At 43.7% G+C, this 25023-nt stretch overlaps 1 protein-coding gene and 1 non-coding gene across 7 annotated transcripts in view; both read left to right on the forward strand.

Annotated features, from left to right (window-relative positions):
- MTHFD1L (methylenetetrahydrofolate dehydrogenase (NADP+ dependent) 1 like) overlaps positions 1–25023 on the forward strand; it is a 225912-nt gene that overhangs the window by 3448 nt on the left and 197441 nt on the right. For 5 of the 6 annotated variants that reach the window (XR_016395253.1, XR_016395254.1, XM_022559240.2 and 2 more), the window contains exons 2-7: positions 2558–2642; positions 3806–3856; positions 3962–4015; positions 8085–8209; positions 10487–10587; positions 12000–12136. Coding sequence is in view for 3 of the 6 variants with exons in the window: in XM_022559240.2 (XP_022414948.2) it covers positions 2558–2642; positions 3806–3856; positions 3962–4015; positions 8085–8209; positions 10487–10587; positions 12000–12136 (553 nt within the window). In the remaining 3 variants the exon portion in view is untranslated. The remainder of the gene's footprint in view (positions 1–2557; positions 2643–3805; positions 3857–3961; positions 4016–8084; positions 8210–10486; positions 10588–11999; positions 12137–25023) is intronic. The other variant, XR_016395255.1, reaches the window with a different exon arrangement.
- LOC115802079 (small nucleolar RNA SNORA70) lies at positions 11343–11476 on the forward strand. The gene has a single exon (XR_004022457.1). It is a non-coding gene; the product is annotated as a small nucleolar RNA SNORA70 (small nucleolar RNA).

Below are 25023 nucleotides of genomic sequence, written 5' to 3' on the forward strand. Positions count from 1 at the left end.
GGTTTCGGCAGTCGGGATGTCTCTGGTTTATGCTTCTCTAGCCGGGTGGTCCTTGGCCAGAGGTCTGTTAGATCATTTTGCCCTGGAGAAACAGCCTGAGTTTGTAGTTAGTGAAGATATCTATGATAGCAATTTTAGTATATTAACGATGTTACCAACAACAGCAATTTTAGTCATCTGACTCTGGTTGATTATTGCTCATTTAGCACAGGATTAAGGGGACAAGAAAAGGAATAAAGTTTTGGATAGAGAGATTAATCATAAACTGGATAAGAGGTATTAGGGGGATTTGGTTTCAGGGTAAGGGTCCAAAGACAGTATAGGATGCAGAAGTCACCTTCCAACTAGAAGTTGAGGAGGCAACTTTTCTCACCCAGGGCAGAAAAATCTCTGATGAGAAACATCTATGCTACTTTCTAGACTTCTTGAGCCTGATAACTCCTTGCTTGCTTTGCTTGGCACTGTAAGAATAATGGAAGAATAAGGAATAACCCCAAAGAATGAAACGTCACACGTGTGACAAGTTGTGGGGGCATTAGCCAACTTTATGAGCAGAGTTGGTGACAGGTGTCAGCTTCTACAGTCGTGTGCCCTTCATTTTATTGAGGGGTAGGTGCTACAAGTGTTTCTGGGAAAATTGCTTTTGGAAGGAGTGTTTTTAGCGTTCAGGTATAGCTTTGAGGCACAGAACAACACTGTACAATTGTAAGAACAAAGGTAGAGTCCTTGTAGTACACCTGCTCTACAGATGAGGAAACGGGTTCCTTAGTGGCTCAGTGAATTGCCCACGCTAGTCAACCAGAGGCCTGATTTCCCCTGAGTGCTTCAGGGCCACCCAGACTCCTTGTTGAAGACACACATTCCCAGGCCCCACCCAGACTTAGGGAGTCCGACTTTCTGGGCTGAGTCACAAAGCCTTTCTCTTTACCAAGCTTTCCAGATGACCCATATACACATTGCCAAGAACCACTTGGGACCCGCACTCCAGTGCCTTCCCACAGTAGCCAGAAATGAGGACCCAGTATGGCCCAAATTCGCAGCCAAGAAAGGCAGAGAACCTGCCTACGGCATGTGGTCCTCAGCCGCATGTTGCTGGACAGAAGATTCTTGCTCGTTTATAAGGTGATTTGTGAACTTTCACATATAGTCTGGTTTATCAACACAACAATACAATTGTTTCACTGGGAATCAAGTTGCTTTATCCCAAGTGTTTAAAAACAAACAAAACCTTCCTGGGTTGTAGACAGCTGCATTCCCATTTACTCTATGTCTTCTAGCCCAGCTGATTGTGGGAAGGCTCATCCTGGTTGAGTTTTGAAGCCTTTAAACGTTTTCTGAGCACCCTTCTCTCCTCATCCACCTACAAGAGCAGTGCCTGCCAGTTACATTCGTCAAATTCTTCTCTAAAACTAGGAGGAGTTTTGCCCCTGGCCATTCTGCCTTGTCCCTTTGCTCATGGCCATTTATTGCTGATGGGATCTGGCTGGAAGTTCCCCTTGCATTTTTTGAAAGCTGTTGTGCATGCAAGACCCTGATGGAGACAAGAGATGATACTTAGAGGTGGTCTTAAGCACTGAAGCTTGGGTACTGCCTTGGCTAAGCCTTTTGTCTATTATTGTGAGAGGAAAAAGAGCCAACTTTCTTTTTTTAATTTTTTATTTAATATTTTTTAATTAAAAATTTTTATTGAAATATAGTTGATTTACAATGTTGTGTTCCAGGTGTACAGCAAAGTGATTCAGTTATACATAAATGTCTATATGTATATAGATATATAGATATATCTTTTTCAGATTCTTTTCCATTATAGGCTGTTACAAGATACTGAATATAGTTCCCTGTGCTATATAGTAGGTGCTTGTTGTTTGTCTATTCTATATATAGTAATGTGTATCTGTTAATCCCAAACTCCTAATTTATCCCTCCCCCCCTTCCCCTTTGGTAACCATAAGATTGTTTTCTATGTCTGTGGGTCTGTTTCTGTTTTGTAAATAAGTTCATTTGTAAGAGCCAACATTTTTTTAAAAATAAATTTATTTATTTATTTATTTTTGGCTGCGTTGGGTCTTAGTTGCGCACAGGCTTTCTCTAGTTGCAGCGAGCAGGGGCTACTCTTAGTTGCGGTGTGCGGGCTTCTCATTGTGGTGGCTTCTCTTGTTGCAGAGCACGGGCTCTAGGCGCGCGGGCTCAGTAGTTGCGGCACACAGGCTCAGAAGCTGTGGCTCGCGGGCTCTAGAGCGCAGGCTCAGTAGTTGTGGCACACAGGCTTAGTTGCTCCGCGGCATGTGGGATCTTCCCGGACCAGGGCTCGAACCCGTGACCCGTGCATTGGCAGGCGGATTCTTAACCACTGCGCCACCGGGGAAGCCCTACGCCAGGTATTTCATGATTGTTCTCCTCCCCCTCCCTCCACCCTTTCCACACTTGGAGGAGCCTGTCCTTGTGTTGTCTAATTAGTTTCATTTAGAGTAGAAAACCTTCTAAGAAAATGTGCTGTATCCATCCTTTCTAGTCATTAACCTAGACCTGACTATATTGTTTTTCTTTCTCAATGCAGAGACGTCATTCAGAATTCGAAAGAAGTTCTGAGTTTATTGCAAGGAAAAAACCCTGCCTTTAAGCCGGTTCTTGCTATTATTCAGGTAAGCTAAGAATGTGGTTCTGTCTTGCTATTTTAGGATGTCTTTTAATTTAGAAGACAACTGTACACAGGTGACCAGCTGCATTTCTTGTCACAGAAGTCCCACTCGGGCTTAGGGGAGGGAGGAGAAAGATCATGTGGAAATGTTGTCATTTCCCCCTTTATCTGGTCATTTTGCCTCTTCAGGATTACAGGTTAGGTACCACTCTGTCTGAGTCTGTCTCCTTTTGGTGCGGATAGCTTCCGGAGGTCAGGATGTAGGTGCTCATGTAAGTTGCATTACACAGGATATAATGTGGTCCATTATGAATGCTGATCAGATGTGATTTGAGTGGGATGGGCAAAAACATGCCACTTTGTTTCTGTGGAAGACAGATGCTTGCTGAGACATGGTATTTGGTGATCTTACTACTCAGTCTTTTCAAGCCTGCCGTGAGTCTGAAGGGCCAAAAGCCATGGCATGGCAGGACTTGGGAGTTCCATGTCTGTGTTCTAGTCATGGCCCCTTCATTGCCAGCTGCAGTTGGCACTGTTTGCCGCCCTCATTGGCACACCCAGGTGACGCAGGTGCAGGGAAGTGGTGCGCTGAGCCAAGCCTGTGAGGTCACACAGCCCAGTTGGGCTGCCTCTGTGGTTTTTGGTGCACGCTTAGTGTATCAGAGTAGCAGCCTCTAGTTTCATCAGCGCTGTCATTTCAAGACTGGAGAGCTATGCTCAAGCCACTTTGGGGCCTGCGCTCTTTGGGGTCTGTCTCCTCGCCCCCTACAAAGATAGATAAGCAAGTGAGAAGAGTGGAAAGAAAAGCGAAACGAGAGCCTGGCCTCCTGGAATTTGGCTCATTGGTAGCTTTTCACCCAAGGGCAAGTCCTAAACACCCGTCTTAGGTGTCCTCACTTAGAAAGGAATGCTGCCTATGTGGCTATATACACCCTATGAGGAGTATTATTTTCAAAAGTGATATATCTTAAAGCCTGAGAAACTGACACGTTGATACATACCAGCCCTTAGTCCCCTTTTATGAGCAATAAGATTCTTTTTCTGCATTTCCCTATCGTCTCTGTAGTCAGATAATGTATAATCACAGAATTAGTCTTTGTATTGTTTTGTGCCTTTCCACGGTATTTTTATGTTGTTACGTTCCCCTTCTTGCTCTCCTTTCCCAAGGCAGGTGATGATAACTTGATGCAGGAAGTAAACCAGAATTTGGCTGAGGAGGTAAGGATTGTTGACTTTTTGAATGATTTTAAAACTTCATTTTAATTTTAGGGTGATAGATTCATTTTCTCTCCGTGACAGAATCTCCCTGTGCTCTCTTTGCAGGCTGGTCTGAACATCGCTCACATCTGTCTTCCTGCAGATAGCAGTGAAGATGAGGTAATACAGGAGCACACTTAACCCTTATTTTGTGTTCCTCTTCAGTCCTAACAGACCTCTTAACATCTCTTAGTTGTGGTCAGAACTGAACAAGCCTTTTCTTAGGGCTGAACTTTTAGAGGGAATAGTTCATTTTTCCCACTAGTGTAGATGCTCCTTGATCTATCTGTCCCTTACCATGTTCCTTTTTTTTAATTGAAGTATAGTTGATTTATAATGGTGTATTAGTTTCTGGTGTATAGCAAAGTGACTCAGTTATACATAGACATTTGTGTATTCTTTTCCATTATGGTTTATTACCATATCGAATATAGTTCCCTGTGCTATTCAGTATGACCTTGTTGTTATCTCCTTACCATGTGTTTCTGTTGACGATGTGACCTATGATGTGGTGACTTTGGTTGTGTTTCTTCAGCTGTAGCAACAGCATCGTCTAGTGGAAATTATCAGTGTCTGGAGGACTAGTTCTGGTTTGCAGTGTCCTGACGGGTTGTTTGACCTTGCTTGGACCATTCTTTGGTTTCTCTGGGTCTCAGTTGCCCTGTCGATAAAATAAAGGAGAAGATATGTTTCAGGCTAAGCTTGTGTGAATCCTTCAGTGGGCAGCTGATGAAAATCCACCATAGGGGGGCTTCCCTGGTGGCGCAGTGGTTGAGAGTCCGCCTGCCGATGCAGAGGACACGGGTTCGTGCCCTGGTCCGGGAAGATCCCACATGCCGTGGAGCGGCTGGGCCCGTGAGCCATGGCCGCTGAGCCTGCGCGTCCGGAGCCTGTGCTCCGCAATGGGAGAGGCCACAACAGTGAGAGGCCCGCGTACCACAAAAAAACAACAAAAAAGAGAAAAACCACCATAGGGTTCTTTTGTTGCTACTGTATGTGCTTTAGTTGTTTCCACCAGCAGGGAAGACCAGTCCTCATAAGTGTCATCTCAAGCATGGGAGAAGCAGTCACCCTTATAAGTAGGGCCTAGGAAACTGGACCATGGGCCATCCTGGTGTCTGCTCCTTCTATGGCTAGGTTTTCTTCAGACTGGCTGTGGCAGTGATGAAAACCTTAAGTAATCTGGAATAACACAGAAGTTTTTTGTGTGTGAATAAAGTTTAGCAGTAGGCAGTCCCTGGCTGGTGTGGTGGCGTCACTGAGTCGTTAGGAACTCGGGCTCCCTGGATCTTGCTGCGCTGTGGTCTTTGTTGTGCTGCCTCGTCCAGGATGGCAGATTCAGCACCACAGATCACATCCACATTCCAGCCAGTGTCAAAGAGAAAATAAATCCAGTCTCAGTGAGGAGAGACATAATCTGAAAGGATTATTGCAAGGTGGGGAAAGGGACTGCACACTCTGCCCGTAAGCTCAACACACCTTTGAGAGGTAAGCAAAAGGCTTCTCTTCTATAGGGAGGAAAGAACCCAGTGTGAAAAAAGTGGGATGAAAGGGTGGCTTGATGGAATAGCACATGAGAGAATGTTTACCCTGAGGCCAGCCTATTCTCCCGGGGAGGTTGGGTGGTGGTAGAGCTGTTGGCCAGTCAGACCGAGGGTAGGTCAAAGGTTAGGAACGCGGGGGGAAGGGAAGAAGCTTACCCAAAGTTTGGTTAACAGACATTTTGTGCCGATGGATCAGTGGAGACCAGCGGTTCAAGTAAATCATTTATGAACAAAGAATAGAACTTTGTGGGGTCTGGAGACTAGGGAGCATTGGATGGTCGTGTCAGAATCATATGGGGAAGGTGGTTCTTTGCAGTCCACACAGGATGGGGGCATTTCTTAACCATCCCTGTTTTCCAGGATCACAGGGCTTAGTTCAACAAGTTCTTATCACCAGCAAGAGAAAGGAAAGACAAAGACCAAAGTCAGGATCCCAGTCTTTCTCCTGAAAGCCACAGTTCTGCTTGCATTCCACTGGCCTGAACCTAATTGCTTGGCCTTTCTGCAAGGGAGGCGAGAAATGTGGTCTTTATACCAAGTGGCCTGAGATCATTTCTTAGCACAGCTAAAAATTAAGAGTTCATTACTAAGAAAGAACAGAAATTGGATATTGGGCAAACAGTTTCTACCACACTTGCCATTGTAAGATATTACCAATACTGACACCTGTCCTACCAGTACTAACAGAATGCGGAGAAATGCGTTTTCCCTTTGCAGAGGACACTCATTTTCTGCAGTGGAATTTGCATGTTCTTAGATTGTTTTGCCGCTGTTTTGATAGCCCTTGACTTTTTTTTCCCCCTTGGCTTATTTAATTTTTTTCATTCAAATTTTTTTTCCAGTTTGTCACAGTATTTTTTAAAAATTCTTATTGGAGTATAGTTGCTTTACAATACTGTGTTAGTTTATACTGTACAGCAAAGTGAATCAGCTATATTTATACATATATCCCCTCTTTTTTTGGATTTCCTTCTCCTTTAGGTTCCCCTTGGCTTATTTTTTTGACAAGGAGTCACTTATTCACTCTTTTTCTTTGAAATTCTGATAAATGGGAATTTATATGATGGTGTTATTATGTTGGAAAAGAGTAAGGATCTTAATTTATTAAGATTTTGTTGTCGTTGTTACCTCTAACTACGTTGGAGGTAACAATAGTACCCTCACTTCATTCTGGCTGGGCTCTATGTATAGATGCCACCCCGTCTGACCACCCCCTACCCGCCATCACTCCATATCAATTTCAGAGATTATACTATTATTATTGTTATTTTTTTTGTAATTTTATTTATTTTATTTTTTGGCTGCATTGGGTCTTTGTTGCTGTGCACGGGCTTTCTCTCTAGCTGCAGCGAGCAGGGGCTACGCTTTGTTGCGGTGCACGGGCTCCTCATTGCTATGGCTTCTCTTGCTGTGGAGCACGGGCCCTAGGCAAGTGGGCTTCAGTAGTTGCAGCACACGGGCTCAGTAGTTGTGTCTCACAGGCTCTAGAGCGTGGGCTCAGTAGTTGTGGTGCACGGGCTTAGTTACTCAGAGGCATGTGGGATCTTCCTGGACCAGGGATTGAACTCGTGTCCCCTGCATTGGCAGGCAGATTCTTAACCACTGTGCCACCAGGGAAGTCCCTGTTGTTGTTGTTATTGGTCTTGTCTTCTCTACTAGACTATAAGCTCCATGAGGGCAGATATTTTTTACAACTGTATTTCCTTTACTCAGAACTGGTACAAGGTAGATATTCAAAACATTCAACATTTGTTGAATGAATGACAGAATGATGAATATTAAACAAAATTTTCTTTCTGAGTTTTCTGAATATATCAAATAGCTTTTTCTTCTCTTACCAGGTAGAAATACCATCATGATTTTTGCTAGATAGTAAAACAGAAATGGTAAACCAACACTTCTCATAGTGAGATCCATATCTACGAGCTAGAATCTCTCTTAGTTATGAACTAGTAACATTGCTAAGTGAAATCCTGGCGTAAAATAGAGGTAAACAGAGAGGCCAGAGCATTGCTTATTTAAAGACATACCTGGCCATTCAATAGCGATTATATTAGCTTCCCAAACTGCTTTGGTCTTTTTCATAAACAGCAAATTATTTTAGTGTTTCCTGTAAAATGGAGCTGTCTGTGCTTAGAGGTTTTCCGTCCTAAGCCTTTGGAAATGCTTTCTACATGCCATTCTGGTCCAGAGAACAGGAGGGCCTGAGTGTCATGATTAGTAAGCTTTGGTTACGCACACTGTGCTTGAAACGCAGGCTTCTCTGGGCCAGGTTGGAATGCTCGAGGTTCCTGAGCCCTGGCCTCCCTGAAAGTTGGCATTGCATTGGGCTCAAATCTGATTGTGGACAGGGAATTGTCTTTTGCTGATCTCAGCTTTATTAACCGTTGAGCTTTGGTTTTGTTTTGTTCTGTTCTGGCAGAGAATAGAGCGATAAGAAGGACTTGAAGTCACTAAAAAATTCAGCCAAGCTTTTATAAACGTGGTTAGAGGGAACATAGACTTCTTCATTCTGCTTTACACCAGGTCTTCAACAAGGAGAAAAAAGAAACTAAAACAGATGCATTTTTATGAATCTATTTTTGACATAAAGCGTCTGTTCTTGGGTCTTATTTTTGCAAAACTGACTTTAGTTTTCACTTTAGATTATAGATGAGATCCTGAAGATTAATGAAGACACCAGAATACATGGCCTTGCCCTTCAGATCTCCGAGACCTCATTTAGCAACAAAATCCTCAATGCCTTGAAACCAGAAAAAGATGTGGATGGGTGAGAACATATAAAAGAAAACAATCGACTCATTGCTAAACTAGTTTTTCTACTGTGAATTCCTTAAAATTCTGCTCTTTCAACTATGTCAGTAATTGAGCCATGAATGAAATCATTCTAAATATTTCAGGAGTTGGAGGGCTTGTAAAATTATGCTTAAGAAAGTACGTATTTGAGAAAATACACTTGCCCTTTTGTAGTGCTTGGGTGCCATTTTGGCCAAATCATATTCATTTGAGAAGCTCCTGTCTGACCTACAGAGTCCTTAGCCAGCTCTCCTCTTCTAATAGCTTTTCCTTTTCCTTAATAATTCTACCAAACGAGAGAAAAAACCCAGGGGCCTGCTTCACCACAGTAGCACATTCTGCCATAGTCCCAGGCCAGCGGAGGAAAACAAAGCAAGCACTTACATTCATAACGTGAGGCTTTATTTGAAATTTGAGGGAAAAACTGTGAATATCAGGTGCTCTGATATTGGTCTTAGACTCAGGTCATGACGTAAGCTTCATGGGACAGGGAATGCTGACCATCCACATGGGAGTTCATGATGTTTCCTGGAAGTTAAAAACCTCTTCTTCCTACATGGAAATAAGAAATGTTTGTATCGTGGCCAGAAAGAACGTGATATATTTAGCATTCCAGGGTCATAAGCAAATTTATAACGTTAGTCTTGTAGGGACTGGATTGAGTGACCAGCACCTCACTGGCATACCCAGGTTCCCCCATTATCCTAGCCTTCTCTTGTGACTTAGGGCAGACTCAAACATGGGTAGAAGATTGTCGTGAAAATCTCCGATCCTATAGCAGACAAACCATAACGGGGGAAGAGGCTCTAATCAATTAGAAAACATCCAGAATCCTAGGGTATCAAGATGTAGTTTCCAGTCTTTCATAAAAAGAGAGAATTATGAAAAGTTTTCCAAGTATCTCTATTTTGTTACTAACCTGTATTGAGACCATCAATTTAAGCTAAATAGTTAGGGACTATTTTGTCCTTGGTTTGACCGAGGAAGAACACAGAAGGCATTGAAAGGACATGGTCCCTCATTTTTTTCCTTGATTTCCTTAAGGAGATAAGTACTGATGTCGAGTGGGGATCAGACCTTGAATCCAAGTCTTGCTAGGTCACCCCTGATTTCTAGGATTGGTTCTGGACTTTGATATTGATGGAGATGTAAATTTCCTCAGGATAAAGTGGCTGCAGGACCACGGCATTGCACACATCCAGGGCCACCATTCCATGTAGTCCATTGAACAGAGCTCCCTAGCATTGTGCAGTGAAGCCCCACGTGGCCTCCAGCTGCGGTCCTGCTGTCCAGGCAGAACCAGAACGCCCAACGTCGTCCTGACTCCTAGGGACCATGTTGGAGTTGCCTGAGGGGCTGCTCTAGAAGCTAATGACCTCTATTCCTGCTCACTCTTTTCATTTCTATTTAATAATTTAATATATCCTACCTATCTGTCGATGAAAATTCAATTAACGATCAAGTAAAGAAGGAAGAAAGGGAATTTTATTCAAGCCAAACCAAGGATTATAACCCAGGAAGCAGATTCTCAGGAAGGTCTGAGAACTGTTCCGCCTGTTAGAAGTCGAAGGCACAGTCATATACATCTTTGAGAGAAAGGATCGAACATCAAAATGACATACTGATGTTTTACGTAAAGTTCACCAAGGATACATAGTCCAGGTCAGCATGTACAGAGCGAGCAGCAAGTCACCATGACCCCCTACAGAGCTGGGAAAGAACACTGGTCTTTTAAGAAGTTACACCGCTAGCGTCAGAAGAAAAAAATAAGCAGGAATTCTCATCTTTGAAGAGCTCTGGTTAATGGTTTTTCTTGGGGTTTTTTTTTTGCGGTACACGGGCCTCTCACTGCTGTGGCCTCTCCCGTTGCGGAGCACAGGCTCCGGACGCGCAGGCTCAGTGGCTATGGCTCACGAGCGCAGCCGCTCCGCGGCATGTGGGATCTTCCCGGACCGGGGCACGAACCCATGCCCCTGCATCGGCAGGTGGACTCTCAACCATTGCGCCACCAGGGAAGCCCTGGTTAATGTTTAACCAAGATACACACTGCACATGAGGGAGGGACGAGGCCCAAACAACCACGCAGAGAGAATTTTATATTTAATTTTTTCTTGTCCTGCCTTAAAAGATAAATTGTATTTCGTCATATCAAATATTGACTTAGATGTTATTTGGGATTAATTCATGTGAATTACAGATGAGTGAGTTTTGCCCAAGCTTGACTTACTTGTTCTCTTATTTTTGGATTCAGAGTAACGGATGTAAACCTGGGGAAGTTGGTACGTGGGGACGCCCATGAGTGTTTTGTTTCACCTGTGGCCAGAGCTGTAATTGAACTTCTTGAAAAGTCAGGTATGCACCTTCAGAAATGTTGCTATTTTCTATTTTTTGTTATTTATGTGAGTTTTTAGTAAGGATTTGTTTCTGGAAGATACTTATTGAAACACAGAAGCGATATTTAGTGTCAGCTTTATTTTTCTCATCTTTTAGGAGATATGAATGACTGGCAATTTTTCTAATAAGATTAGCTGTATTATAATTTTAAAGAGAAATTGGTAAAGATGAATGATTAACCTGTGTTTTCTCAGTTTTTCTTATGAAACCCTCAAAATAACCACAATGAAAAATGTTTCAAGTTTCAGCTTCTCATATCTGTCAATATGTAAACCTAGATAAGTTTTATATTTAAAACTTAAATGAAGAAGCTGTCAGATATAGTTTAGGGTATAGAAACCTAGATTAGGATCTATCAGTGAGCAGTATCTCTTTCAGTAATCAGTATTTAATTTTTTCTGTACACCAGCTTGAGTGAAAAGGAGACAATGCCCCTCCCCTACACCCAAACATGAAATGATTGAACAAAAATTCCAAAATATATACCAAAGTTCTATTAGAAGATTAATTTTCAAGATATGCCTTTAGGACACTAGCCATTAAGCTCAAATCTCTGAGATAATCCGTATAGACAGTGTTTTTCCATCATATGGATAATTAGGATGATGACTCTAGGTCACTCTACCATAAAGTTTGCAAAGAAGGAATAAGTTATGGCTTATAGTCATTGTAGGTTTGGTGCTCAGAGGGCCAAGTTTTAAAAGGCGATTTTTTTGCAGCCAATTAAGCCAACCCTGCTCTTTTCCCCGTGGGAGCCCAGTGTGCCATGGTTGCAAACAGCAGCCTCCTTGGTAGTGTGTGCAGCCTCTTGCCTGTATGGGTTGCCCTAAGGGACTTCGAGACAGCCCTTTCCAGTGGACATTCATGTCTGCCGTGCTGTCCCCAGTCTGGGCTCCAGACAGGTAATGTGCGGTGCCTTTGGAAAGCCCCAGGGCACAGTGGCCTGGGTCCGCATTGGCCAAATCGTAATGTCCATCCGCACCAAGCTGCCGAACAAGGAATATGTGATTGAGGCCCTGCACAGGCCGAGTTCAAGTTCCCTGGCCGCCAGAAGATTCACATCTCCAAGAAGTGGGGATTTACTAAGTTTAATGCGGATGAATATGAAAACATGGTGGTAGAAAAGTGGCTCATCCCAGATAGCTGTGGGATCAAATACATTCCTAATCGTGGCCCCTTGGACAAATGGCAAGCCCTTCACTCATGAGAGCATTGGCGCTGTCCCCTCCTTAATCACGCCCACCAATAAATGCTGCTTTCCTGTCCAAAAATTAAATTAAGATAAAAGCTATTTTTCCTTACATTAAAGCTGTATGGGAGGAAGACTTTGAAGTTTTGATTATAATACTGAATTTCCATTTGGTGGGTAGGTGTCAACTTAGATGGAAAGAAGATCTTGGTAATAGGAGCCCATGGGTCTTTGGAAGCCACCCTGCAATGCCTGTTCCAGAGAAAAGGGTCCATGACAATGAGCTCCCAGTGGAAAACACCTCAGCTTCAAAGCAAGGTAAGCATCTTTCATGTTGGAAACATATCCTTCAATGCCTATATTAGAGAAGGAGGACTGAAATGCATAGGCTGATCGTTTAACATAAAAAGTTAGAGAAAGAACAGCAGAAAATCTCAAAGGATGAAAACAAAAGAGCAGAGATTACTGAAACAGAAAACAAATATGTAATATGAGAGGTTATCAGCAAAGCCAAAAGATAGTTCTTGGAAAAGTCTAGTAAAATAGACACACCACTAGCCAAAGTAATTAAGACAAAAAGAGAGAACACCAGCAATGTTATGAACAAACAAGGGGACATAACCACAGAAGCAAAAATTATTTTTTAAAAAGGAGAATATGAACAACTTTATGTGGATAAATTTGAAAAATTGTATGGAATGAAAACTTTCCTAGAAACTGTAACTTACAAAACGGATTCAAGTAAAATTGAGTACTCTTATATATAATTGAAGACATTGAATCAGTCTACCCAGCAAACAAGCAAACAAAAAAAGGCACTAGGTCGTTTTATAAATGAGTTACCACAGGAAAGAACATTTTCTCTGGAGAATAGAAAAAGAACATTTCCTAACTCATTGTATGAGTGCCCAGTGCAGACAATGACAAGGTGCTAAGGGATAATTACAGGCCAATTTCACCTATAACATAGATGAAATAATCGTTAGCAAAATAGAAAACCAAATCCAGTATCCCACTGGGACTATCATAGGATTGCAGGGGGGTCTGACATTAAAATCTGTTAAAATGTATTAATGTAATTTACCACATTATCAGATTAAAAACTATACTGTCACCGTAGTAGATGCAGAAAAGTCACTAGATAAAATCTAATATTCATTATGATTTTTTCCTGAGAAAAACATTAGACTAGGAATTTAAGGAAATTCCTTAACAAGATAAAACATCTATAAAAACTTAGAGTGAAAAATCTCATTTAACAGTGACATATTAGAAACATTTTCTTAAATTAGGAAAGACAAGGGCGCCTGTTATTAGTACTCCTAACCAGCATTGTGTGGGAATTCCTAGACAATGCAGTAATATGAAGAAAGAAAGGAAGAAAATTCATAATGATCGGAAAGGAAGACACCAAACTGTCATCAATCCTGGGTAATATGATTACATAAAAAGTCCAAAAGAACCTATTAAAATATCAGAATTAGTAAGAGTTCATCTGGGTTCTTGGATATAAGATCAACATGCAAAAATCAATTGCATTTCTAAACACTACTCCCCACAGTTAGAAAATTAATTTTTAAAGAAATACAGTTTATGATAACAATGAGAATATAAGGTATCTAGGAATATATTTAGCAAAAGTTATTTCTGACCTTTTGAAAGAAATTATATAATTTTGATGAATGTCATTAAGAAGACCCAATTAAAAGCAGAGATACCATATTCACGGATAAGAAGACTCATCTTTTTTTTTTCTTTAATTAATTAATTTATTTTATTTATTTATTTTTGGCGGCACTGGGTCTTCCTTGCTGCGTGCGTGCTTTCTCTAGTTGCAGAGAGCGGGGACTACTTTTCGTTGCGGTGCACGGGCTTCTCATTGCGGTGTCTTCTCTTGTTGCGGAGCATGGGCTCTAGGCACGCGGGCTTCCGTAGTTGTGGCTCACGGGCTCTAGAGCGCAGGCTCAGTAGTTGTGGTGCATGGGCTTCATTGCTCCGTGGCATGTGGGAACTTCCCGGACCAAGGCTTGAACCCATATCCCCTGCATCGGCAGGCGGATTCATAACCACTGCGCCACCAGGGAAGCCCAATAAGACTCATCTTAAAGATACTAATTCTCCCCAAATCAATCTATAAATTAGAATCAGAATCCTGACGTCGGGCTTCCCTGGTGGCGCAGTGGTTGAGAGTCCGCCTGCCGATGCAGGGGATGCGCGTTCGTGCCCTGGTCCGGGAGGATCACACATGCCACGGAGCGGCTGGGCCCGTGAGCTGTGGCCGCTGAGCCTGCGCGTCCAGGGCCTGTGCTTTGCAATGGGAGGCCACAGCAGTGAGAGGCCCGCATACCGCAAGAAAAAAAAAAAGAACCCTGACATAATCAGCTTGACATATGACAAGCTGATTCCATTTACATGGAAGCACAAGGACAAAAACAAGACAATTTTGAAGAAAACTAGAGCTGTAAATACAACAAGAAAGAATTTTTAAAAACAGCATTCATTGGAAAAAAACACGTTGCAGAAGGCTGTATTTCATCTAACACCATTTATATAGGGTTTTAAATCAGTACCACGTATATATTTTTAGGGCTCCATACATATAAAGTAAAAGTATAAAGAAAGGAGTAGAAACTGTGAACCAGATCAGGAAAACCATGACAGGACAAAGATGTGCAGGTAGGTAAGAGGAGACTAGGGGACCTTCACTTGTGTTGGTCATGCCTTTCCTTAAACTAGCCAATGGGCTGGATGTTCAGGTGTGTTATGTTATGCTTTTACATTTCCATGTCTGAAATAGTTAATAAAGTTTTTAATTTCAAAAACTGGCAATGAATTTCACAAATTTCAAGCAAAGTGAAGTTAAATTAAAAGCGCATTAAGTACAATAAATTACTAAAATCTAAAAATACATGTTCTTCACTTTGCAGCGTGAGGATGGAAACCAACAAGTTGTAGTCCTGTCCAGGGGAGACGGGCCTCTCGACTGAGATTTGTAATTTTTCAGTGGCAGGTGGATCTGATGTACATAATTCCTTCTTGTTTTAAAATAGCCCAGCAACATGGTCTTGCAATTAAACTCAAACCTATGTGCTTTTTTAGTGGTCACCACGTGGTGGCAGCCTATTCAAGAAAATTCAAGGACAATGTTTCATACTTCATAGAGGCCAGGATTTTAGGTTGGGAAGCTTAGTAGAAGAGGACAGTAAACTTGCCCTGAACTGAACAGCTGTGACGAAAAAGAGAAAAATGCCTTTATTGGCACTTCAGTGTTTTCACAGCTGTCACAGATACTTTTGCTAGTTGTATCTGTATTTTTGAACAACAAAGGCATCTTTCAAAGTGCTTTTTTTATTATGGAAATAAATCACCTTGACTCTCTTGGATAAAGCTCACCCTAACTTTGAGAACGATAATTACAAGGCTTTATTCTCTAGAGAATCTAGAAATTGAATAGCACTCTGGTTCCCGCATGTCTAAGAAGCTTTTCAGTAGCTGACGTTGCACACACATTTTGTTTTCCTAAGTCCGTGGCATTTAGGGTGGCACCACTGTGAATCTTACAGGCTGTCAACTTCCACTCTTTTTATTGCTTCAACTTTATAGCCAAAAATAGGGAAAAATTCCGGGCTCCCTGTACTTGTCTTTAAAGTTCATTTGGTCTCTGGTGTTTGGCCCTCTCTACCTGGCTTACTTACATACAACAGGCTCCCCTCACACCACAGGATAAAGGCTGTATCTTTCCAGTTTTTGGTGCTAGCAGCCAACTTCACTAGTCACTTACCTCCCGCTGATATGCCTCCATGCTTCTGCCTGACATTTGACGTTTCAATATTCCTACATTTTCTTTCTAAAACACAGGCCATTGCGGGGCCTGGTTTCAGAGGGTCAGTGCGCCCTCCGCAGACCACAGTGACGGCAATTAATGTGGTGCAAAGAACACCCAGGCCCAAGTTAGTGTCCAGGACACCTGAATGGGACAGGCTGTGTCCACCCTTGGAAAGCCTTCACTGTGAGAATCCTTGAAAGTATAAATTTAACAACAGATTCGGATTTTTGTTTTCTAATTCCATCGACAATGCATTTTAAGATCATAGTGCATTATAAGTGCATCTGAACAGTGCATTTTAAGATTATGGCCCATTTATCTTCTCATTATCAACAATGCTAAGTATCAGGGAGAGCAAAGAGCAAGCAAAGGATTATAGCTATTAGGTCACAGGACGTTATCTTTGAAAAGCATTTCTTACCTGCTTATTTGTACCTGACATGGGACAAGATCCCCTGTTGGCCATCTGGTGGGGGATTTCCAAAACCAGGGGGGTGAGGGTTTGGGGATCAGGAGGGGACTGTAACACTGGAGTCCTGTCCACCACCTCCTAAACTACACGTAGCCTTTCAAGTTTGGGATGACCTTGAAGCAGCCGCAGCCTGCTGCAACCAGTAGGAACTGTCTTTGAAGGTCTGGAGTCAGAGACAACGTTTGTGTTTTCGGGAAGCAATAAAACATAGGCATTGGTGGAGACAGCTCTGGATTCAAGCCTTATCTGTTGTTTAACCTCTCTGAGCCTGTCTCCTTATGTGGAGAATGGGGATCATAATACTCCCTGCCTCATGGGGCTGCTGTGAGAATTCAGTGATCACGTAAGTTTGCTTAGCACAGGATCCCTGGTAATAGCTTGGCTGTTATTGATGGTGAGTCAGGAAGGACACTGGCAAGTTTCACCATATGGATGTGCAGTTGATCCTCAGTGTGGAAATGGAAAGGCCAGTGGGTAATCACACTGTAAGGAGATAATAAAAGATCAGGACCCAGGGTTCCTTATTGGAGGGAAACTAAGAGACAGTGTCCCTGAGAGAGTGGGTGCCCAGCTTTGGCCAGTCCGGGCTCTCCCTCTGGTCCTCACCTCCAGGGCTGTGGACCTCTTCCTTCCCTGATGCCTGTGTTACTCAAGTTGCTCCACTTCAAATCATGTCTCCTAGGGATTCCTGGTTTACCAGTCACTCCTTCCAGGGATGGTAGTCCTTCCTACGATTTTGAGGGGTAGTTACCTTGACTTAGTTAAATAGAAATGGATCCCTTCTCTAGCAGCCTGCCTAGATCTAAAGATAGTCTTTGGACACCGATTACACATAAAATCTCATGGAGTCTGAACATGAGAACTGAGATTGGCCTTTTCAGAGAAGTACAGAAAAGAGAGTTGACTTCTGTATTTGGTAGCTTCATAGTTTATGCCCCTCTGAGTGTATGATTGAAAATTAAGAATAAGTTTCCTGCTTTGTTTTGCAGCATCAAAACAAAGATGCATTCTGCTTTGAGAGGCATTCTGTATTTACATGGGAGAGGGGAAGAATGTCTGGGCACTGACCCAAATCAGCTACACACTATGGAGCATCAGCTGTTGGTACCCCAAAGCACTGGGTGTGATGTTTTTGGGTCCAGATAAGGAATCGCCCTCCTTCCTCCACCCAAACGAAGGCCCCTCACTCAGCTCCCCAGGCCCCTGGAGTGGAATGACACCCTTATGTAGGAGGGGACAGCCATCCGCCCTGTGAAAATGGGCCTAGATTTGGAGATGTCCTCTTCCTCACCCCAAGGAGTTCACTCTGATACCAAAAGCAAATGTTCTGCATTTAGTATTTATGAGGCGGAGTGGTACCCCTCTCCTGGGAAGAGAGGCTGGCAGGCACCCCGGGGCTGTGCTCACACGCCCTCACTTGCTCCGCTGGCTGGAAAGCCTCTTCTGAATCTGTGGTCGGGCGCAGCTGGAAGATGATGGCAAAACGGCCTCCAGCTGCAACGAATCAGGTCGATCCCAGCTGCGTGTATAAGAAATAACCCCAGAATAAGAAAAGCGTTGTATTTTGTTTGTCTCAGAGGATCTTGTTTCTCCTGAGCACGGAGATCGTCAAAACTAGCACTAACAGAAGAAGGAAAAATACAGGTCTTTCACACTTGAAGGATCAAAGTAGGCTGTTTTCTTGAGCCAAGCTAAATTATCACAAAGTCATTTCCACTTTAAATTCGGTACGTAGCATACAAAAGGCCTTAAAAAGGGAATTGGAAAATTCTAAATATATGTGTATTATACATATGAGATTTTGAAAAAGTAATCTATTTTCCAGAGGTTGTGGGGAAAACCCTAGCTTTTGTTTTTTGGCCGAGCCACATGGCTTACAGGATCTTAGTTCCCTGACCGGGGATCGAACCCCAGGCCGACGGCAGTGAAAGCGCCAAGTCCTAACCACTGGACCACCAGGGAATTCCTGGAAAACCCTAGCTTTTTTTTTGGCGGGGGCGGGTACGCGGGCCTCTCACCGTTGTGGCCTCTCCCGTTGCGGAGCACAGGCTCCGGACGCACAGGCTCAGTGGCCATGGTTCACGGGCCCAGCCGCTCCGCGGCATGTGGGATCTTCCTGGACCGGGGCACGAACCCGTGTCCCCTGCATCGGCAGGCGGACTCTCAACCACTGTGCCACCAGGGAAGCCCAACCCTAGCTTTTAAACTGGACTAGATTGGCAAGTTACACGAGTTTTTTTTTCTTTTTTATATTTATAATTTTTAATGCATTTGTCTTTTAGATCGGGTAGGAAATTATAAGTGTAGTTTCAAACCAAAAATACAAGAATACTGGCTTTTCTGGAGATCTTCATTTCTTCACACAGCTTGGAGTTACTGACTAGTGTCTTTTCACTTCTTGTAGAGCAGGTCTAATGGTAACGAACTCCCTCCACTTTGTTTAATATGCAAATGTATTCATTTCTCCCCTTTTCTTTTTGAAGTACAGTTTTGCTGGATATAGAATTCTCAGTTGACAGATCTTGTTTTCTTCAGGCACTTTAAATATGTCATCCCACTGCCTTCTGGCCTCCAAGATTTCTGATGAGCACGATAATTCTTTTTCACCAGAGAGGCTACCCTTAAACCAGTAACATATGGTAACAGCAGTAAGGACAGCTAACAATCATTGGGTTAGTGGTTACTGTGAACCAGGACTGTCCTTCACTTGTGTTATCTCGTTGATTCTGCAGCCATCCTATTAGGCAGGACTCTCACTCTTCCCATATCATAGATGAGGAAACTGAGGCTCAGAGAAGTAAAGAGACTGTGCAAATATATATAATTTGAAAATGATAGAGGTGGCAGTACAGCCACTATTTTTAGCCACTAGCCCACGTCAGCTCTTATTCCAGATAATCACAAAACCCAATCTTTAAAAGTACCTTTAAAGTCTAATCTTGAAAACCCAAAAGTATCTGACAGCTCGGATGGGCAACATTAGCGGGACCAAGGCCCAAGACATTAGACTTGGGTTGAGTTCACCATTGCTTCATTCCCACAGTTAATAGTCCCACAGATATCATCCTAAGATAAGGAAGCCAGTTGCTCCCTGAGCCCTGGGCTTCTCACCACCCCTCCAGGGGCACTCTTCAGAATGGATGTGTCCACCCTCTTGAGAGGGCACGGTGGGGGGCACCCTGGTCAGGTGTGTGGACATGCAGTACAGCCTCATTGATGTGAGTCCCTCCCCCCACCCCACCCCCCTGTAGTGGCTGGGTGGAGAAGATACCACCGACCCTGGGGCAGCACAGATCTTGTGCCAAGCAAATACCAAGGCTACTGAGTAATGTGTGATTAAGTGACCTGGATAATGTAGCTCCCTGAGTTTCTTCGACAGATATTTCAACATTCATGGACTGAAAATGCCTTTGGATGTCAGCTCCCATTCCTCTCACTCTTGCTTCTGCCTGATCATTGTCTTGCTTATTAACACCAGAGAAGGAGGTGAATAGAACTTTTTTAAAAGCCCCCAAATCAGGCCATTTATATTTAGCAGCATTGAGAAAGGGATCTGAGAGAATCTGTTGAAACTTGGCGTGAGATCCAAAGGGGGCGTGTGAAGTCTCAGATGGTTCAAGGCAGGTACTGCACAAAGGAAGGGCTCCAGGCTGTGTCCTGCAGAGATCAGGCCAGTGACATCACCTCCCGTCCACCTACAGATCATCCCTGCTTGCCTGTCCGCACCATCGGCAGAGCCTGGCTCTATCTTTTACCCCTTCTTCTCCAGTGTAAATGCTTCCTAAGGATGTAGAATTAGAATACTCTGGTTTTTAGGTCTTAACATAATCTATAATGATAAAGCACCTTACATTTGTGTACAGATTTCGTTTTCAAAGTCTTTTCATATACTAGCTCACTAGCGTTATATCCTGAAAGCAAGGTGTTATGTATGGTGCCTTGACCCTGGTTGTCAGTGAAAAGGAGCAGAGCCTGGATATGAATCGGGTCTTATAAACCCCACCTGCCACGGTCTTCCCTCTGCACCTCAATTCCCCTCTGTCAGGTGCAGCTTCTTCACTTCTCCAAGGAGGCAACTGAGGCCAGAGAGTTACTCAGGGGAAGTGGGATGCAGAAATCCTATGTGCAGCCCAGGGTTCAGAATTGGAAAGCACAAGTATGGCGGGAAATGCGACGCAACGCTGAATTTCCCACAGTCTCATCAATTCACCTTAACTTCAACACGGCGTAACCGTAAATCATAAGGCTGTCCTGCCTCTGTGAAGTGCGGCTTGCTTCTCGTGGATCTGGGGACCATAACTTGGTCTTTTCCACATTTTTGTGCTACGTGGTTCTGAGTCTTTGTCATATTAGATTATCTCTCATCACACATACACACACGCACAGACACACACAGGTGTGAGCTCACGCTCTCTCTGTGTGTCTCAGCCCTACTTTTTAGTTTTATTTCTTCCTAGGGTGCGAGAAAGGGAATTATTCTTTTTTTTTTTTTTTTGTGGTACGCGGGCCTCTCACTGTTGTGGCCTTTCCCGTCGCGGAGCACAGGCTCCGGACGCGCAGGCTCAGCGGCCATGGCTCACGGGCCCAGCCGCTCCGCGGCATGTGGAATCTTCCCGGACCGGGGCACGAACCCGTGTCCCCTGCATCAGCGGGTGGACTCTCAACCACTGCGCCACCAGGGAAGCCCAAGGGAATTATTCTTGATGAATCAAAGTATATCCATTAGTGGATTTGAGGTTGCATTTTCCTTTTATCATCCATCATAATTTATGTGAGAATCAAGTAAACTTGAAGAGGGATTAACTGTCTTTTCTATATCATTTGGGACACAACTGGCTATCTTTGATACACTCTTCTCATACGTTGAGCAGTAAATATGTTGAATGATGAAGTAAGACATGAACGTTTTAGAAAAAGGAAGGTCATTTATTAACCTTTGGGGGAAAAACTGGGGAGATAAGTGCTGTGATCATACTCCCAAATTATCCATTTGGCTTGTAGTCATTCTGATTTATGAAATAGGTCTTAATTTTAAAAGCCAATAATGTCCTACTGATCACAGATGAGAGTGGAAAAAAGAAACATAGGCAATTCTAGAAAGGAAAAAAATTCTCTGGGATGAGATCACTTGCTGAAGTGGGGGAGGTACCTTTTGCTGAGACTCATTCTCTTATCTTGCCAAAGTATTACAACATCTGAATGAACATGGTTTGACATTCTTATTTTAGAGTGTTTACACAGTTATTTTGATGTTCTCATTTGATAGTATGCTTAATATTGCAGGAAAGTGTGTATATTTATCCATGGGTACAAAGCAAGAATCCTTCGGTAGATATTCAGTTAATTCGAATAGAAAGTTAGACATTCTAAGTCTGAATAATTTATGGATAAACAGGGACTCTGCTTATGAAAAGCTCTGCCTCAGTGAAATCTCCATAGTCAGGGAATACACTGGACTCAAAGGGCAAGAGTTTACCCAGGCATGGTTGCCAATACCCATTTCTATAATAAAGTCACTGATGAGTTCCTAATTGCCAAAAACGGAGTTTCTTTGCTTTTAGCTTGCTTAGCCACTGGGCATCACTGGAACCGGCGCCGGCTTGAATGCACCCAGTCCTTCCTGTGTCTGGAGTCTCACCAGAGTCATGTCATTTCTTCCCGTCTTTTGTCATTTACGATGAGTGCTCCCAAGGGATGCATTAAACACCTTTTTCTCCCCGTTCTACCTGTTTCCCTCGGGGATCTTGTCCAAGCTTCTAGTTTTAACTATGTCTATAATGCTGGCAGATCCCAGCCTGCACCCCCATCCTCCTGACCTTCCTCAGTTCCAGGCATCCAGCTTCCTACCAGCCCTGTCCTCTGCCTGCTGCAGTAGAATGCTTTCCCTCTCAGCCCCTCCAATCCTTCTCAATCCAGCATCCAGAGGAATCTTCCTAAAACACAGCTGATGGCGTGAGGGCAACCAGAGTGGCCCGGTCTGACAGCTACTTATCTGTTAGCAAGAAAAGGCCAGCAAATTCCGGAATTTGGCATTTATTGAAAGAAAGTGACATTTCATAAAAAAGAAGAACGCTTCACTCTTTTCAGGACTTTGCCATGAGATAGCCACGGGGCCGCCACGCCACATGAGATTTCACAGACACACCCTGTCATTGCAGAGCACCGCGCAAAGTCTTCTGTGGAACATGATGTGATCTGTAAAGCCGCTCACCCGGCTTGCACTAACCACAAAGTGTCCCAGTTCATTGAAAGTGAAAGAATGAGGGCCGGGTCACCTCCCACCCTCCCTCCCTCCCTCCCTCCCTCCCTCCCTTCCTCCCTCCCTCGGGGCCCCTCCCTGTACTTAACTGTGTGTGACAGCTGCCGGATGTCCCTGTTGCACAGGGACTGCCGGGTGTTAAACACTAGCAACGTTTTTAAGTATTTTACCAACCGTGTGGGCAAAAGAAGTAGAAATCGAATGTTTATTTCTTTTCCGTATTCCAGTGGTTTGCCCTGCATCTCCATCTTGAAGATCCCCAGCTCTCAAATCTTGTAGGCAGGGAATTTTATATTCCTATCCTCAGCAACCTCAGTGTCTGCCCCAGGTGGCACTTGAGAGATGGCAGGTGAATGAGTATATTCACTAAAGAATCCTGGATCTCTTTTATTCTCTTCAGTCACTGTAATTTGAGAAGCGTGTCTTTGCTGGAGAAAAGTACCTTTTTTTTTTTTTAAGTATTGTTCTTCATTTTGAACTTTATTTTCTGAATTGTGTTGATAACTTTTGAAGGATGTAGAAGCAGGTTTGATAGGTCTCAGGTAATTCAATCACGATGCTTCAGGACATAGCTCCAAACCTTTTTTTTAACCTGTCCTACCTTTTGTAGGCATACAGATCTCATGCCTGAGATTCATATATGCCCTTTCAAAACGGTTGATAGCATAAGTCCTGTCTTCTAACTAGGAAGGTGGGGCTGTCCTTTCTGGAGTTTCCATTTTAAAATGCATTTCATTTGCTAAGTACAAAGTTGTGAGGTTCCTTATAACTCTGCAAGTCCTATCTGTCCTCCATCTCCCGGTCCGTATTCTGAGACCTGTCCCCCATCCACACTCCCTGAGAAAGCATTGACTTCAGCAAAGTAGTTTTCATGGTATCTAAACCCTCCGCATTCCCACGTGCTTCACGCTGAATGCCTGCATATCTGTGTCTTGCGATTGTTTTAACATTTGGTCTTCTGCCTGGGGAGTGGGCGGTTCGCTGAAAGCTGCTTCCACTCAAGTCTCAGCAGAGAAGGCAATATTTTGTTACGAGTAAAGTTTCAAGCCAGGCTTTGGCCAGGGTCCTTCCCATTAGGGAGGAAGAAAGTAGAAACAGCCAGTGAGATGATAATTCTTCTTGAATCGTAGCTCATTAAAAACCTCGCCTGGGCCTTCGTGGGTTATTTATTGATTTAAGCATCTAGCACTTTTCCTTTCCAGAAAGATTAGCATCTCTGATGCGATCACGGCTGGGGGAGGAGATTTTGGCCTTTGCGGGATCAACTGCCCCCCCCCCCCGCCCAGTTGCTTGTTAGCACAGCCCGTTTTCGAGCCGAGTCTAGGTACACAGTTAAGGGGTCGGAATGAGATTCCCGAGATTTATCGGTAATGAAAAGAACAGGTTGTACGGAAGACACCACATGTAGGAAACTAAGTGCTCTTAGGGGACTCAATTAAACCTGTGATCCTTGGCTTTTTCCGAAATGAACATTGCAGTCTTGTACATATTAACTTCCTTTTTGTAGATGTTTTAACATGTTCTGTTTTTGCCGCCGTCGAGCGTGGAAAGTGCAGCGAAATGGCGTTTCTTATTCGCCGATCACTCGCCACCCGCTAAGCCTCTGTGTTTCGGGTCTTACTGCGGTTGAGTGTCTGCAGCGGTAAAGGAACACAGATGTTTTCTTATCAGATGTTTAAAATCCTCTTTCCATAAGAGCACATTTTCCCCCTAAATGTACCATCACCTGCAAGCCTGGCTGCCTTTCAGCTCTATCTGTACAGAACCCATGGGGCGTTAACGCACTCGATTGCTGGGAATATTGTCTGTAAACCTCTTAATTCGGGCTCCCAGTACTGTGACTTGGGCATTAAAAGAGTGGTCTTTCCAGTAGGGATCTCTTTTTGCATGTGATTAATACAGACTCACAGAGATACCATTTTAACGTATTCCTCTTCCTGTGCCTTAATGAAGGGCGGTGCTGAAAAGCAGTGAGCACCTTCGGGCCTCATTAGCGGTACTCACTGAATTGCTCTCCCCTATTTGCATGATCCAGCTGATCAGGTGTTTCTGGGATGTTAACCTGTGCATTTAAATTTTCACCATGCTTCTCCTCTATCACGGGAGCTCGGAACTGCTCTAGATCTTGGCTTTTTTGTTCCCAAGATTCCTGAGACTTTAGCTGATGCAGCCTCTCGCCCAAACAGTGTTACAGACTCGGGCTGAGGAGCTGGCCTGGTCCTTCCCCATGATCTTCAGCGATCAGCATGTCCAAGCTGAGAGCGGATGAGGACCATTGGAGCCCGTTCACTTCTTGGGCTGTTGGGTGGTTGGGTGAGGGTGGTGGCACTGGGGGTGATTTTGTGTTTTGTCTTCCATTCCTGTCTGTTTGATTCTGAAGAGTCTGCAGTCAGTTGCAGGGCATTGAAGTCTGTGGAAAAAGCAGTGGGGGAGGGGCCATGAGCACTACAGAGTGGAGGGCTGTCAGCTTCCCTCTCTTTCTGCCTCATAGAGTATTGAGTATTCCAAGGCTGCGTTCGCTAGGGAGACAGGACATACCATAGAGGTACTTACACTCCCTGAGCCTCAGTTTACTTGTCCATTAAATGGGTATAATGAAACCAACCTCACGTATTTGTGAGCTGACGTGCAGTTATTGGTATTTTCCC

Source organism: Delphinapterus leucas, chromosome 12 (assembly GCF_059928025.1).
Source record: "Delphinapterus leucas isolate spDelLeu-1000000601 "Yukka" chromosome 12, BTC_Dleu_Yukka2, whole genome shotgun sequence".
In the NCBI taxonomy this organism is placed as follows: domain Eukaryota; kingdom Metazoa; phylum Chordata; class Mammalia; order Artiodactyla; family Monodontidae; genus Delphinapterus; species Delphinapterus leucas.